Genomic DNA, 16,886 nt, shown 5'->3' on the forward strand with positions numbered 1-16,886 from the left:
AACCAATCACATTAGTTCAGTAAGTCAGAGCTTCCCTCATCACAAGGTAATGTTCCTCTGCTCAGATGTTGTGGATGCATACCAGATCACGTTGGTTTTCACGTAACGGCTAACCACATGCTCTAGCAGTCTGGTGCCTGGCTACACAGTTGATGTGGGAACGGAACCATTGGCTGACACATGCAATGTTTGAGCAGGGGAACACGACCCTTGATTGAGGCAGGGATTTAATCCAAGTTGTAGAACAACTCTGTAAGCGCCTTGGATTGAATCCCAGCCTGAATTTGGGAAGCTCCTTTGCAGAATTCCAGAGCTTTCTAAATGATTCCTTTCTCGATTCCTTGTCCTTGCCGCCTCCAAACAAAGTTCACACAAGTTATTGTGGTAGGTCAGTGATACCCACGTCTGAAATCTATTAATTTCCTCAACAAAAAAATGACAGGACTCAGCCCTTAAAGACAAACCTATTTTATTGGAAGACAATATTTGACCAGAGTGGATGGTCTGCTTGGGACCAAAATGTAGATATGAAGATACTGTTGAACATTTTGGGAATGGAAATCCTAGTTAACAAGCATTGCTGCAAGGCAGATCCAAATAAAGTCTAGAAGAATGTCCAGGTTATCGACATTTACGAGATTCAAAAAACATCTTTGGTTTAGATTCTCCATAATAAAATTTAAAAAAAAGAATTTAAATATTTACAAAGCATTTACAGCAGCTGTGTGCAAGTTTGAGGCCTCAGCAAGTAGCGACCTTTGAAAACATTAACCCCAAATGAACACCCAAGACAACTATTGTGCTTGAACGTGGCAGAAACAACTGCTAAGGCATTATTCACGATAAAACGTTTCAATTTAAAGTGCAAATGTTCTCAGTAGTTTGAGCGCATAGGAGAGGGAGGTTATAGTCAGAACGACAAAGAGAATGCACCTAAGGCATTTACAGTTGGAATGAATTGCATGTAGTTGAAATGGCCAATGAGAATGCATGCCACTCCAAATTGTCTAAGGGAGTCTGTGTTGGACTGCATTAGCTAGAGTACCTGCATTAGACCTTAAATAGTTTTTTTTAAATGATGAAAATACATCAAGCTAATAAGGATTATAGTTCTGTTAATGAAAGTGCCATGAGGCAGTTGTTCCTTCTTTCGTCAATGACCAACAGTGAAAACGACACCTTCCTCCATGACAAAATAATCACAGAGTGAAAACTGAGAAAAACATCAGTGCTTCCGAGAAGGAAAAATAACCTGACAACAAGCATCACGTATCCAGTGCCTTTTTTGTCCATCAACACTGCAGCAACTGTTCAATGTGGCAGCTCTTTCTTAAAAATAATCATTGTAAAAGTTAATTAAAACATTATTAGGTAAAACAACAAAAAATACTAAAATGCTAGATTGGGGATTTTCAAAATCCTTTTGCCAATATTTACAATGTCACAGAAAATGCTAAAAAAAAAGCCTGCTTGGGAATTTATACAAATAAATAAAGTTGTCTTTTAAAATGAAAAGGCAGCCAGGTTTCAGTTTGCTGCATAATAATATTTCCATACTGAATAATTGTAGGCAAATAACTGCTTCTTTAAACTGCATAGATAGAAGACAAGTCTCACTCTGCATCCATTATACTAGTGCTGTCAGCATCATCAATGGTTCTCCTGTAGCGCACGGTGGAGTTGAATCTGGCCCTGCTCTTCTTATAAACGACGAAGCCGATGGCCGCCAGAAGGGCGGTGAGGACGACCAGGAAGAAGACCAGCGCCACCGGGACGCTCCCCGACCCTGGAGGCAACACAGCCAGTCAGAAACACATCTCCAAACTGGCCAAGAAAGCCGCCGTATCAAGCACATCAATGTTTACAAATATAGAATAACCATAGCGAAGCCGGGGAAATCTATGAGCCATATACAATCGACTCGTTACATGCAATAGCTTGGAGCGGTCACCAGGGCATGCTGCTATCCACATAGTAAAAAAATAAAGTATGTAGGAGTTGAGACTGGTGAACCATTGCACTTTAGTACTCACGTGCGGGTACTTTGCAGACGATGCGGCTGTGGCTGTCCTTGCAGCTGACTCTGCTCCAGATGCCTCCGTCTGCAGACACCATAACAGCACAAGAGTTCTGCTGGGTCGCTGTCTTCACCCCACTAGCTGAACCCTTGGTCTCCCAGTTAGAGAAGGCCAGAGAGGAACCGTCCACCCAGCCCACTGGCTGACCTGGAAGACAGAGGAAGCATTACTGATTCTATTCTGAGTATAATGTACTGTATTGGCATGTAGAATTTTTATGTATTTTAAAGTGCCTGACTTTCCAAATGAAGTGCACACAACTTCCATGCTGTCCAATATAAATATAATGTCTCATAACATCCGTATACAGTAATAAGTGACAAGCCTATCCTATTGTACGGGTCAGGTCAGTTTACCTTGTTTGTCCAGGTCCATGCCGAGCCACACCCTACTGGTGATGAGAGGGTTGTCTGCCATGTAGCCAGAGACAAAGTCATTCTCCTCTTTGGTCATTATGGTCAGCAGCTGTGCATCTGTCAAAGGCAAAAAGGAGGCATACATGCACTGTACTGTAATAAGAAACCACTTGATTTGATCATGGTGTACTAATTAAGCAATAAGGCCTGGGGGGGGGTGTGGTATATGGCCAATATACCACGGCTAAGGGCTGTTCTTACGCACGACACAGCGCAGAGTGCCTGGATGTAGCCCTTAGCCGTGGTATATTAGCTATAAACCCCAGAGGAGCCTTATCGCTATTATAAACTGGTTACTAATGTAATTAGAATAATCATTTGGGTGCTTATATTTGTCCTCTTACACACAGGTCTGTAATGGAAATGTTTTTTTTTTTTTGCATATCCCAACTCCCCTGAGACCCGCAGGGTCATGGCCTGGGTCGCCATTGTAGAGCACTAATGGAGCAATTAGGGCTAAGTACCTTGCTCAAGGGCACAGCGACAGATTTGATTTCATATTTATTTGACCTTGTCAGCTCCGGTTTTGGAACATGCAAACCTTTCAGTTACTGGTCCAATGCTCTAACCTCGAAGGCTACCTGCCGCTTGTAATTTTTGTCATACCCTTGGTATAAGGACTGATATACCACGGCTGTCAGCCAATCAGCATTCAGGGCTCGAGCAACCCAGTTTATAATATCTGATATACCACAGTTTTCAGATAATCAGCATCTAGGAACCAAACTACCCAGTTTATAAGAGTAAATATGAAATACTTGTATTTAATCAGGTTGGTTATAGGGAAACCATTCTCTTACCATAACAACCTAACCCAAGATGCTGCAATAATGTAAAACTCAACTTATATACAATAATACAGAAATATATACACGTGTCAAATAGGAGAGATAGTGGGTGACTTACCAAGCCTTTCACAGATGCTCTTGGCATCCTCCATGCTGTACACAGAGTAGTTATAGAAGGTCATGTCAAAAGCATAGCAGTGGTCCTGGTGCTCAACCCACTTAGACGAGCCACTGTTCTGAGGGCAGTTGTTGGCCACCTGGGGAACTGCGAGGTTCGATCCTGATTTAGACAAACAAAAACAGATGACATTAGAGGGATTTATTTGATGGAATCTTAAAAGATTGGTGTATACTATGTAAAACAAATCTGCTCAGATCGCTCATTAAACATCAATGTCTTCTTAACACAAGAATTCAAGTTGTGTGTATAATAAATAAATACTAATAGGGTAGGTACTAAGACCGTAGGACTGGGTCTTACTCTGAGTGGTGATGTAATACTAATAGGGTAGGTACTACGACCGTAGGACTGGGTCTTACTCTGAGTGGTGATGTAATACTAATAGGGTAGGTACTACGACCGTAGGACTGGGTCTTACTCTGAGTGGTGATGTAATACTAATAGGGTAGGTACTACGACCGTAGGACTGGGTCTTACTCTGAGTGGTGATGTAATACTAATAGGGTAGGTACTACGACCGTAGGACTGGGTCTTACTCTGAGTGGTGGTGTAATACTAATAGCGTAGGTTCTAAGACCGTAGGACTGGGTCTTACTCTGAGTGGTGATGTAATACTAATAGGGTAGGTACTACGACCGTAGGACTGGGTCTTACTCTGAGTGGTGATGTAATACTAATAGTGTAGGTACTACGACCGTAGGACTGGGTCTTACTCTGAGTGGTGGTGTAATACTAATAGCGTAGGTTCTAAGACCGTAGGACTGGGTCTTACTCTGAGTGGTGGTGGTGATGTAATAGGCTAGGTACTAGGACTGAGTCTTACACTGAGTGGTGGTGGTGGTGATGTAATAGGCTAGGTAATAAGACCGGGTCTTACTCTGAGTGGGGGTGGTGATGATGTAATACTAATAGGGTAAGTTCTAAGACCGTAGGACTGGGTCTTACTCTGAGTGGTGGTGGTGGTGATGGTGATGATGTAATATGCTAGGTAATAGGACTGGGTAATACTCTAAGTGGTGATGGTGTTGATGTAATAGGCCAGGTAATAGGACTGGCTATTATTCTAAGTGGGGGTGGTGATGATGTAATAGAACTCGGTCTTACGCTGAGTGGGGGTGGTGATTGTGGTGATGTAATATGCTAGGTAATAAGACTGGGTCTTACTCTGAGTGGTGATATAATAGGCCAGGTACTAGGACTGGGTCTTACTCTGAGTGGGGGTGGTGATGGTGGTGTTGTAGCAGATGGCTCCGTCCAGCTTGGCATTGCAGTCCATTCTCATCCAGGTGCCATGGGGAGTGATGTACACACAAACACCCTGAGGGTCTGAGCTGGACTTGACAACAGTGTCAGAGAGTCCCGCCTGACTGTAGTGATACTTAGTCCCATCGGACCACTCATAAGACTGAGAGCCACTAGCCTGCGCAGAGAGGGGAGGGGGATGCAGTATTACTCAACAAACTTCACACTAGAGGTGCTTAGCAAATGTTGCATTTCATGTCTTCCTGCCATTTAACTAAATTGCTGCAAAAGATGGCGTTATTCTCAATAGAAAAATGGCCGCCGTGTTAGTGGCATTGTGGCTGAGCTCCCTTACATCCCGACTGGACAGACCGATCCACAGCGGGAAGCTGTGTTAGTGGCATTGTGGCTAAGCTCCCCTAAAATCCTGACTGGACAGACCGATCCACAGCGGGAAGCCGTGTTAGTGCCATTGTGGCTGAGCTCCCTTACATCCTGACTGGACAGACCGATCCACAGCGGGAAGCCGTGTTAGTGGCATTGTGGCTAAGCTCCCCTAAAATCCTGACTGGACAGACCGATCCACAGCGGAAAGCCGTGTTAGTGCCATTGTGGCTGAGCTCCCTTACATCCTGACTGGACAGACCGATCCACAGCGGGAAGCCGTGTTAGTGGCATTGTGGCTAAGCTCCCTTACATCCTGACTGGACAGACCGATCCACAGCGGGAAGCCGTGTTAGTGGCATTGTGGCTAAGCTCCCTTACATCCTGACTGGACAGACCGATCCACAGCGGGAAGCCGTGTTAGTGGCATTGTGGCTGAGCTCCCTTACATCCTGACTGGACAGACCGATCCACAGCGGGAAGCCGTGTTAGTGGCATTGTGGCTAAGCTCCCTTACATCCTGACTGGACAGACCGATCCACAGCGGGAAGCCGTGTTAGTGGCATTGTGGCTAAGCTCCCTTACATCCTGACTGGACAGACCGATCCACAGCGGGAAGCCGTCTCGCTTGGCGATAAGCTCCATGTGAACGTTGTGCCCAGTGTCATGCACGCTGGCCAGGTGTCCGTTGCCACGGCCACACTCCTCCAGCGCCTGGAACCAGCTCAACTTCCTGGTTATCACGTGGTAGCTCAGGTTGCCATAGCGCTCAAAGTCCCTGACAGACTGATTGTATTCGTCCTTAGAGTCTTGGGGACAAAGAAAATGTGTTAATAGAGTCAATCAAGTGCACAATGTATTATTTTGTTGTAATTTTTTTTAAATGATAGTACTCTTTGTGAATAGGTGAAGTATGTTTGACTGAATGGGGTCTACCGACCTTTATCCAATTTGCAGGCCACAATGCTTCTCTGCTTGAAGGGGCTGAAGTGGCGTTTGTTGGTGAATATATCCCAGACTCCCTCAGTGTTGAGACCAGCCATGAACTCATCGCTGGCTGAGACGCTTGGTCTTCCATCTCCCCAGTTAGAGTACTGGACGTTGGTACCGTCATACCACTTCATCTGGTTATCTACCAAGGACAGGAGCAACCACTTGACATTTATTACACGTCTCATCACACAATAATACAACGACGATCAGTGAGTAAGCTTCAGACTTGATGATCCAGTAGACATTTTACAAGGATCCAATCCAGCGTCTCCTCATAATGCAGGGCAATGAATAATAATATGAAAGTCCAAACAGCAACTCAAACAGAAGGACTAACTGTCCATGCTGAGTGTTGGGGAGATGAATACGGGGAGCCCGGTCCAGTCCACTCACCGTTGTCATCGTTGAACACCCCTAGCCAGACAAACTGCACCAGGTCTTTGAAGGGAAGGAGCTGCTCCTTCACAAACTCATTCTCCACTACGTTCCTGATGGTCAGGATGTCTGCATCAGCATCTGAGAAGAACATCAACCGGTAACACTTCATAAAGACTTTATTACTCGTACATAAGCAGTGCGTAGGTTTAATTAATAAACACCTTTAAATCAGAGCACAGATGAAGTCTGTTTTGACCAGGCATCAATGTCAATTTTTTTAATCTCAAAAAAGTCTAATTGAGACTTATAGCGACCAAATGAAGTTGCAGCGATGTAAAAACATAATATTTAAAAGGAATATCTAAGGCACTCTCTTGTGGAAAGTACACCTGCTCTTTCCATGACAGACCGACCAGGTGAAAGCTAGGATCCCTTATTGATGTCACTAAATCCACTTCAGGTTATTACAGGAGGATTTTTAAGCATGTTTGACAATTGAAACATGGATGGTGTATGTGTGCCATCCAGAGGGTGAATGGTCAAGACAATAAATGTACGTTTCTGTTTGTGTCAAGAACTGCATCTGTAATACCATGGAAAATACTGTATGAAGCGTCGCGGAAATTTACAAAATGAAACATACGATGCTGTTTTTACTTAGAGAATTGTCCATTGTTTTAGGCTAGTGTTTTAGTTCCCCGATGAAGGCTTGTTGTCTTGTGTGACTTAGTTATAACTCTGGGCGTACAGATAATAGCCGGGGTCGTCCGCAGTATGTGACATCCCGTTTGTACGGTCTGTAGGAACTCCTCTGTATGGAAACATGCAGGAAGGAACAGACAATGGTGGTCAACGTCAGCCATCTTAATCTATACAGACAAGATAAATGCCTTTTATACACTTTGTTCTCCACCCCTGTTTGCACACATCTGCTGACTGCCACATAGACAATGAGGTTGGACTTTCCCATTACAGCTGAGAGACAACTCTGACTCTTCTTAGTGATGGTTGATTGCTTCATTTGTGCAAATCTTATAATAAAATAGTTTGAAAGAATCTGCAGTCTCTCTTCCTATAGAATTTCTCGGACAATTTGGATATTGTACACAGCGAGGGTCTCGAGGCTCCAAAACACCATCTTCAACTCAGCCCAGAGGGAAGCGCAGCCCCAGAGTTTCTCTAACAAAGCGGGCACTAAACAATAACGTTGTTCTTTTTCTGCCAACTCTTTTTCAGGTCCAACTCTACAGACAAGTCAAATGGCCAGTAATGGCCGCCTGTTTTGCACCCAACTACGCAAATGTGTTTTTAGGACTACGTTTGGAGAGATTTTTTGTTTGATCCTCTTCAATCCATTTTCTTTTGATCAAATCATGTGGTACGGCGGATATACATGACGTCATTTTGTCGTTTCGATCACCTGACAATGAACTGCTTCAGCTCCACACAGAGGCGTCATGCCCATTTCAGCGGCTACAGAGCATTTGTGACAAGGGGTATGGTTTCCTAAATAAAGTTGCTGAAACAGAGATAAATCAAGTGTTCTCAATCAATCCAAGATAAAGGATACATCCTTAGATAGAGAAAATATGCTCAGACGACACCAAAGGCCCCAAAAGTCAAACCAAATGTATTTCGTTACCCAGTACAGCAGAGAGGCATCTCACTCAACCCCCCCCCCCCCCCCCCCCCCGCAGTCAAAGCCAACTGGCTTTCCAAACCCACTGGCACCTTTGTGGGGACACTGCAACCACTGCCCCAACATAGAAAAAACTAAACATTCAATTACACAAGGAAATAACTTACCAAATCCAATATTCTGCGAATTGCAACACTGTGTTTGTTGTTTATAGGTTGGAGTGCCCATGTGGTCGTTTTTATATTGGTTTGCACAAAAAGGACACTAAAAGACAGACCGGCAGAACATAAATATTCCATCAATGACAATTATCCCACGGCCGTGCATTACCAACAAGCCGGCCATGGTAACCCGGACTTGCTTAAAGCCATGGCCATAGAGGTGGTATCCATCAACAAGATGGCGGGTTACAGGCTTCAGTGTCTTTACAAAGGGAAACCTTCTGGATACACACTCAAAGCTACTGTCTTTCAGGGTTGAACAATTAAATTGATTTTGCTTCTTTTTTTATTATTGTACTTCTGTAACTATTATATATATATATATTTTATGTATTAATCTTGAGTTGTTTATTTGTGTGAAACACTGTAGTGGCCTATAGTTATATTTGATTGATTTACTTGTATTTGTTTATTTTCTGGTCATTCATTTCACCTGTCACTACTATGCACCTGTGAACCCTGAAGAAGGCCGCTGAGCAATACACGTTGGTGAGTTCACATTTTTTTGCTAAAATAAAGGATTTTTGAACATTTCCACAAGAGAGAAGCTTTGAATTCTTTGGAAGTCTGATGTTTTTACACCGCTGCAACTTCAATTTGGTATAAATTATACCCCATTCTCCAATGAGCATCTCTTCGTCTTCATATTTGATGCCAAAGCAGCGCTCCCTCTTTTTCGCATTTCTAATTGAGACTATAAGACATGTTTCTAATATGTATCTTGTTTGTGGAGGTCTTCACAGTACAAATGGTTTCTGACTGATGTCTGTGCCAAACGGTGTCCATGCTCCTTACCCAGTTTCTTGCACGTCTGAAGTATCTGGCCCTTGTCAAACTCTTCCCATCTGGACGATGCCAGTTGGAAGGTGTAGCAGTTGTTCTTGAAGGGGATCCAGTTTGGCCCGCTACTCTTGTGAGGACATTTCACAGCCCTGTCCTCTGGGGTGGTGTGAGTCTCTTCTGGAAACATTGAAAGTGTTTATTCATAAAATTAAAATTACATTTAAAAAAGCCACAAAAAAAAGCCAAAATACACAGTTGCTGTCTGAGGAGAGTGCTTGGTTGATTTTCATCCTGTCTTGTTTTAATTATGCCACTTAACAGACAATTGCATCCAAAGTGCTTACACTTTTGGTATGACCATTACATTACAAGACCCCAGCGCTTACCAACTGAGCCACTGTATTGCTGTCTTACCGTGTGGAACATGACAGATAGCCCCTGCCAACTGTTCCATACACTCCGTAGCCTTCCAGAAGCCGTCCGTGTCCAGGAAGACACAGCGTCCAACGGTGGGCTCTGAGGACCAGCGACTAAACACCGTGTGACTGTGGTCTGTCCAGTGGTAGTGGACACCATCCTGACAAGACAAAACGCTGAGTGAGTTCCTTATTGATTTAACCAGGCAAGTCCATTAAGAACAAACTGAACCGCACTGTAGAATCTGTGAAATCGTCATTATGAAATCAGCCACTATCATTCAGTAATTGCAGAACTGAGGGAACAGGATGGGTGTGGCCTATTCTACAAGGTGACGGCTCCGCCTAGCCTCCCAATGTGCTACCGGTTGTTTGCTTTGCCATGTTGCCTTAAACCCATCCCTTTCTTTTAGATCTGCGAACACCAACGGGTCAGGGTGAAGAGCTATGGCCACTTACGTCTGCGCTGAAGAGGCCGATCCACATGGGGCTGCGTGCGCGGGTGACGTGCACGGTGAGGACCGACTGCTGCAGGGTGTCAGCTACGCTGGCCAGGTCCATGTTCTGGTTCCTGCACTCCGCCAGAGCCTCGTGCCACGTCACGTTCTTCTGAAGCAGCTTAAAGGTGTGGTTGTTGACCTGGAACGGCTCCAACTGGAACTGGGGCTCCTCTGGCTTGTCTGAGAACATGAGAGGGATTTAAAGGGGTCAGACAAGGTTTTAAACCCTATTCGATATGCTCAATTTCCACTCCACAAAACAGTAGCAATATCAAGTAACAACTATCAATAATATCAGTCTACTTCATACACTTAATATCAAGAGTCTTTCTATCACAAGCCTTCTGACTGTAGAGTCCACAGGTCATCCGTTCTTTCACCAACACGGACAAGATAAGCACAGATAATTGGTTGTGTTTGGCGCCCTCTGCTGCTAGGTAGCGGTGGTGTACCTGCGTAGTGCTGGCAGATGGACACATATTGCTGGTCAGAGCAGGAGGTGTAGTCCCAGGAGCCCATCATGGCAGAGCTGGGATCGTTGAACACGAAGACACACAGCTCAATGCTCTCTGGGTCAAGAAGCTGCAGACAGACACAATAACAGGGACACAGAGTTAGTTATAGGTTATGATGACCTTGAACTTTGAAACAGATGTGGAACATGTTTTTTAGAGACTGGTATTTAGTATAGGCTATCATAGTAATGTTTATGTGGTCCCATCATTTGTTTAAAAAAAACTACCTGCACGCACTCTTACCAGTGGTTAAAGTACATTTAATTTCTTCCCGGTATGGAGACCTCCTATTGGTGAACGCGCTTATTATTGTTTTATGGGCCTAATCATAGAATTACATATAGAATCCTATTAATTTAATAGGATCTCTATGGAGCTAATAAAGCTTTGTAGTCTTAATTTTTTTAATATATTAGCCTACCTTTTAATGTGGCATAAACACAACCAGTCATGTTTTTAACTGATTTTCAAAGAATTACTTCTGTTTACTTGCGAACGTCACTAAGGGGCGGTGGAACGACGGTCTGCTTATAATTTGACATTTTGTAGACTGTTAGTCAACCTGTCTATAACTAGATACATGCAGCTACTCTTGTCATTACTTGATGATTGTTTGGAAGACTAAATAAAGCCTTGCTCACCAGAATAATGTCATAAATCGATAGAATGATCAATGCGTCATCTACAATCTAGTTGACATCAGTAAAGTTCTTTTGATTTTTGCTTTTCTCACGTGGACGTTTAGGGACCAGGGAGATCTCCAAATGACATCAATTTATACCGTTTCCAGGAAATGATGCATATTTTATGTGGTTGAAAATGAAATACTGTCAGATTTTATGCTGAAATTGCACCTTTAGGTCACCCAACGGGATTCTCAATCTCTTAAAATGCTGAAAGAAAGAAATCCTATTTCTCCACTCCTGGTCCTGAGACAAAATTAACATTTGGTCTATCATTTTACTGAGAGGAAAGCTTAATTGTGCAGGAGTTCATATTATAATAGGCTACATGTGAGGCCTACTGTCCTTTTCCAGTCACTATTCCAACTACTGGGTTAGTTATATTCTGGCATCCATACGCTGCCATTTGATCAATTGAAAGAGACCACTTCCAAAACACCACAAAGTGTTATGAATGACAGTCTGTTATTGTCATCCATTAGGCCTGCACAAGTCTTGTAACCTGAATTGATGCTGCTGCGGTCTCGGCCACTCATCTCTGCCTTATCATCGAACCACACTGTATTTTGGAGCGTATTCCACAAGTTCAAGTCTATTCACACATTTTTCATGCGACTTGCATCCGGCAATGATAAATAGTGTAATAGCCTACAGTTCTCTTAAAATGTGTTTTAATTGAGGGCCTCCCGGGTGGCGCAGTGGTTAAGGGCGCTGTACTGCAGCGCCACCGAGCCCGTACGGGAGTTGTAGCGATGAGACAAGATAGTAGCTACTAAACAATTGGATACCACGAAATTGGGGAGAAAAGGGTAAAAAAAAAAAAAGTGTTTTAATTATTGTGATAGGATCAGGTTTTACCGGTAGTGTTCTAGCTTACTTTCACCCCTGATTCTGACCAACTGCCTATGAGGGGAGTATACCTGGTATTTTTACAGTAAAACTATTCTATGATTTCAGTTGAATGAGAGGTATGCTTACTGGGTTTTGACTCTAAGTTATAACTCATTGATCCCTGTGGCCACGCTGGATAGAGTTGAGAAGGGAAGTGAGTGGGAACTCACGTTGACGAGTATGGGCCTGAGTAGGCCGTGAAGCAGGGGGTTAAAGTTGAGGTAGGAGACCGGGGAGTCATCCACCCACTCTGGGTCCTGCTGTTTGAGCTTCAGGCCAATCCACGTCTTCTGGGGCTGCGCCGGCAACAGGGAGGTCACAAAGTCTGACCACAACAAACAGATAGGCGTAACTAGTCAACAACCGCTGGATAAGACGGACATTGAAGGGAAATCAATCATTGGTCATCTCAGGAGAATGGAAGGCTGTCTATTGACAAACATGTTGAATAAAAAGACTCACCCTGTTCAACTTGGTCTGTGATAGTGAGTAGAGTTCCTCTCATCGACTGACAGTGCTCGTTGGCGTGTTGAAAAGTCAGGTACAGAGGCTTGATCACCCCGTAGCACTGGAAAAGGCAACGACAACATTCAATAACAATGATTAGAAACTGGGTGGTTTAAGCCCTGAATGCTGATTGGCTGACAGCCGTGGTATATCAGACCGTAAACCACGGGTATGACAAAACATTTTTACTGCTCTAATTACATTAGTAACCAGTTTATAATAGCAATAAGGCACCACGGGGCTGGTGGTACAGTGCCTTGCGAAAGTATTCGCCCCCCTTGAACTTTGCGACCTTTTGCCACATTTCAGGCTTCAAACATAAAGATATAAAACTGTATTAACTTAAGGGGGCTGAATAATTTTGCACGCCCATTTTTCAGTTTTTGATTTGTTAAAAAAGTTTGAAATATCCAATAAATGTCGTTCCACTTCATGATTGTGTCCCACTTGTTGTTGATTCTTCACAAAAAAATACAGCTTTATATCTTTATGTTTGAAGCCTGAAATGTGGCAAAAGGTCGCAAAGTTCAAGGGGGCCGAATACTTTCGCAAGGCACTGTATATGGCCAATATACCCCAGCTAAGGGCTGTATCCAGGCATTCTGCGTTGTGTTGTGCGTAAGAACAGCCCTTAGTCGTGGTATATTGGCCATATACCACACCCATTCTTGCTTACAAAGAATGTACCTGTATGTAGACTAGATCAGAGGACAGACTCATTGTCATGGCTGGAATGGAACGAATGAAACAGTATCACAACTGGTTTCCATGTGTTTTATACTGCTCCATTCATTCCATTTCAGCCGTTACTGTATGGCCGTCCAGTGACACCAGCCTCCAGTGTGTGTACGACAGACTGACCTTGTCCCTGAAGCGTAAATAGTCGCTCTCACAGGGCAGACCATTATTGGGGTGAGGCTCTCCAGGGTGGGTCTCTATAGCTGTGGTATTGTGTCTCTCACACACGAATGGCAGCTTCAGCTCACAGCTGTACTCGTACTCTGGAGGGGCAGGAGTGTGTGTGAGTGAATGTGTGTGTGTGACTGGAAGGTAACAACCCACTGGGCACACATTGGTTGAATCAACATTGTTTCATGTAAAGTGTTGTGTTCCATGTTTCATGAGATTAAATAAAAGACCCCAGAAATGTTCCACAAATTTGTTTACATCCCTGTTAGTGAGCATTTCGACTTTGCTAAGATAATCAATCCACCTGACAGGTGAGGCCTTTCAAGAAACTAATTAAACAGCACGATCACTACATAGGTACACCTTGTGCTGGGGGCAATACAAGGACACTCTAAAATGTGCAGTTTTATCACACAATACAATGCCACAGATGTTTTAACTTTTAAGGGGGTGTGCAATTGGCATGCTGATGGAAGGAATATCCACTAGAACTGTTTCACGAGAATGAAATGCTAATTTCTCTACCATAAGCCATTTCTCTAGCATAAGGTTTGCTGATGTCAATGTTGTGTACAGAGTGACCCATGGTGGTGTGGGGTTATGGTATGGGCAGGAATAAGCTACGGACAACGAAGAGAAATAGCATTTTATCAATGGCAATTTGAACGCGAAGAGATACGGTGACGAGATCCTGAGACCCACTGTCTTGCCATTCATCCTCCTCCATCACCTCATGTTTCAGCATGATAATGCACTGCCCCATGTCACAAGGATCTGTACACAATTCCTGGAAGCTTATAATGTCCCAGTTCTTCCATGGTCTGCATACACACCAGACATGTCACCCATTGAGCATGTTTGAGATGCTCTGGATCGACGTGCACAACAGCGTGTTCCAGTTCCCGCCAATATCCAGCAACTTCGCACACCCATTGAAGAGGAGTGGGACAATATTCCACAGGCAACAGCCTGATCAACTCTATTGCGAAGGAGATGTCGTGCTGCATGAGGCAAATGTTGGTCACACCAGATACTGACTTTTTTTTAAAGGTATGTGACCAACAGATGCATATCTGTATTCCCAGTCATGTGAAATCCATAGATTAGGGCCTAAATAATTTATTTCAATTGACTGATTTCAATATGAACTGTACACAGTCAAATCTTTAAAATGGTTGCATGTTTTTGTTCAGTATAAATACATGTATTTAAGCTGACTAACAGGTTGTTACATCAATCTAATTGACATAATCATCAAAACTATGTATACATTGCAATTTAGTTAAATTCCACATAGAAACGTACAAAATATGTTTTAATCATATATTCAATATACAGTATATTGGGTGGTTGAAATTGTCTAATTTTAGATTTAATTAGACACATTTTATTTGACCTTGTTTCAATGTTGATAGTAAAATGGTATGTTTGAACCAACGTCATTGTTTCAAAGTCAAGCTAAATAAAATATAATAAGATATATTGAAATAAAATGTGAAGCTACAGTCCAATGATTTCTGCCTGAACAGTGACTTCTACTGGAATATGAGGGGTAATGTTTATTTAACTAGGCAAGTCAGTTAAGAACAAATTCTTATTTACAATGACGGCCTACCCCAGCCAAACAAAACTGGGCCAATTGTGCATCGCCCTATGGGACTTCCAATCACAGCCAGATGTGACACAGCCTCTTTTGCATGGAGATGAGGTGTCTTAGACCACTGCGCCACTCTTCTACATTAATGTGGTTGCTACCATGATTACGGATCATCCTAAATGAATCGTGAATAAAGATGAGTGAAAAAGTTAGATGCACAGGTATCATGCCCCCCCCCCCCCCTCCAAAAAATGCGAACCTCCCCCGTTATTGTAATGGTGAGAGGTTAACATGTCTTGAAATTAGATTGATGTAACAACCTGTTAGTCAGGTTAAGCACATTTATTTAAATTTCCCCCCCTAATTTCAATGTTTACAACACTGTTTGAAATCAGATGAAAACAGTACTGATTGATTACTTCTTCCAATCCAATGTATTTTCCACGTTGATTCCACGTCATAATACGTTGACAAATGACGTTGAACAACGTCGATTCAACCAGTGTGTGCCCGGTGGGAAGAGTCCTAGTAACCAACAGCCTACAATCCTTTCTACATTATCTAAAGGAAACAACTTGATTTCAACTACTCTTTGTACTGTAGTTACGTTTTCATTCACCTGGGAAGATGTTCTTGTCACTGATGGTTGTACACCTGCCCAGGAACGCAGCACGGTAGTAGTGCATATGGGAAAACCTAGAGGACAGGAGTAGAAAGTCATTCACTCTCATTCTAACCAACACACACAATAACATCACTTATATTTGACTTGAATATTGGTCACAAGACACGTTTTGGAGGCAGTGCTTGAGAACGTGTGTTGCTGCGTGATCCTGTCGGGGGGTGGTTGTTGGTTGGTGAGGTGTGACCTGCCACGTGACTGCGTGACTCACCTCATGGGGAAGTAGTGTCCAGTGTCTCTTACATCCACCCACCAGTTCTGCTTCCCTGCTGGCATCTGCCCAATCAGGTCACAAGTCAATGAATAAATAAACACAAGGACAAAACAAAGCCACTCCCTGCTGCTCTCTCACACACACAGCGCTCTCTCTCTCTCTCTCTCTCTCTCTCTCTCTCGCCTGGTCAATGTCGCCTTCATTTTATTAGGATAGTTCAGTGGCCACCTTCTTCCTCTCCGTTCCTGCTCTATATCTATTACAATCAGGGTTGATATACAAGCCTTAAAGCTGAAATCTGCATGAGAGCAAACAGCGCCACTGTTCGCGCCCAGCACGTTATTGTTTTCGTTCCGTTAATGAAACGGAGGAGAGGAAAATCCAGCATCGTAGTAAAAAATAAATAAAAAATAATAATGTAGTTCCATCATTTGTTTAAAAAGAATACCTGCAGTTCTGTTGTAGGTGCAATGAAGTCAGCGGAAAACTGTGTTCGTTGCTGGAAGGAACTTCTTTGTTGTTGTAATATTCTTATACTAACTAGGTTTATACCGTACAGTAAGTCTGGTTTGTTCACCACGGTACTGTACCTGTGGCAGATTATTGTGGATCTGTATGGCTGCGTTGGAGCTTTGTGGTGCTGCCAGCTTGCTGCCGTTGCTGTTGCAGTACAAACTAGCCTCCTCGTACGGCAGCTTTGGTTCCGTCACAAACCAGAACTCGTTACCGTCAATGAATATGGATGTCTCATGGTGCCCACCTGCAACAGATCAATATTATTATTATTCTCAAATCCTATTTTTAGTACTCAATATATAAAAAACCTCAGCTCATACTTCATAACTGATGACTTAACATACACTGGTGTA

General features: G+C 43.2%; 1 protein-coding gene across 2 annotated transcripts in view; it reads right to left on the reverse strand.

Moving 5' to 3' along the window:
* Nucleotides 1–452: 452 nt before the first annotated feature.
* LOC109878156 (lymphocyte antigen 75) overlaps nt 453–16,886 on the reverse strand; it is a 36,854-nt gene continuing 20,420 nt past the window's right edge. The window contains exons 18-35 of one of the 2 annotated variants that reach the window (XM_031824387.1): nt 16,608–16,777; nt 16,015–16,079; nt 15,741–15,817; nt 13,477–13,616; nt 12,571–12,676; nt 12,279–12,433; nt 10,472–10,601; nt 9,979–10,199; nt 9,518–9,680; nt 9,116–9,280; nt 6,476–6,598; nt 6,030–6,221; nt 5,675–5,898; nt 4,673–4,883; nt 3,401–3,562; nt 2,435–2,551; nt 2,034–2,225; nt 453–1,786 (exon numbers count right to left, since the gene is read on the reverse strand). In XM_031824387.1, coding sequence (XP_031680247.1) covers nt 1,614–1,786; nt 2,034–2,225; nt 2,435–2,551; nt 3,401–3,562; nt 4,673–4,883; nt 5,675–5,898; nt 6,030–6,221; nt 6,476–6,598; nt 9,116–9,280; nt 9,518–9,680; nt 9,979–10,199; nt 10,472–10,601; nt 12,279–12,433; nt 12,571–12,676; nt 13,477–13,616; nt 15,741–15,817; nt 16,015–16,079; nt 16,608–16,777 — 2,786 coding nt within the window. In that variant the 3' untranslated portion in view covers nt 453–1,613. The remainder of the gene's footprint in view (nt 1,787–2,033; nt 2,226–2,434; nt 2,552–3,400; nt 3,563–4,672; nt 4,884–5,674; nt 5,899–6,029; nt 6,222–6,475; nt 6,599–9,115; nt 9,281–9,517; nt 9,681–9,978; nt 10,200–10,471; nt 10,602–12,278; nt 12,434–12,570; nt 12,677–13,476; nt 13,617–15,740; nt 15,818–16,014; nt 16,080–16,607; nt 16,778–16,886) is intronic. The other variant, XM_031824388.1, reaches the window with a different exon arrangement.

The sequence above is a fragment of the Oncorhynchus kisutch genome, linkage group LG5, assembly GCF_002021735.2.
Source record: "Oncorhynchus kisutch isolate 150728-3 linkage group LG5, Okis_V2, whole genome shotgun sequence".
NCBI lineage: Eukaryota > Metazoa > Chordata > Actinopteri > Salmoniformes > Salmonidae > Oncorhynchus > Oncorhynchus kisutch.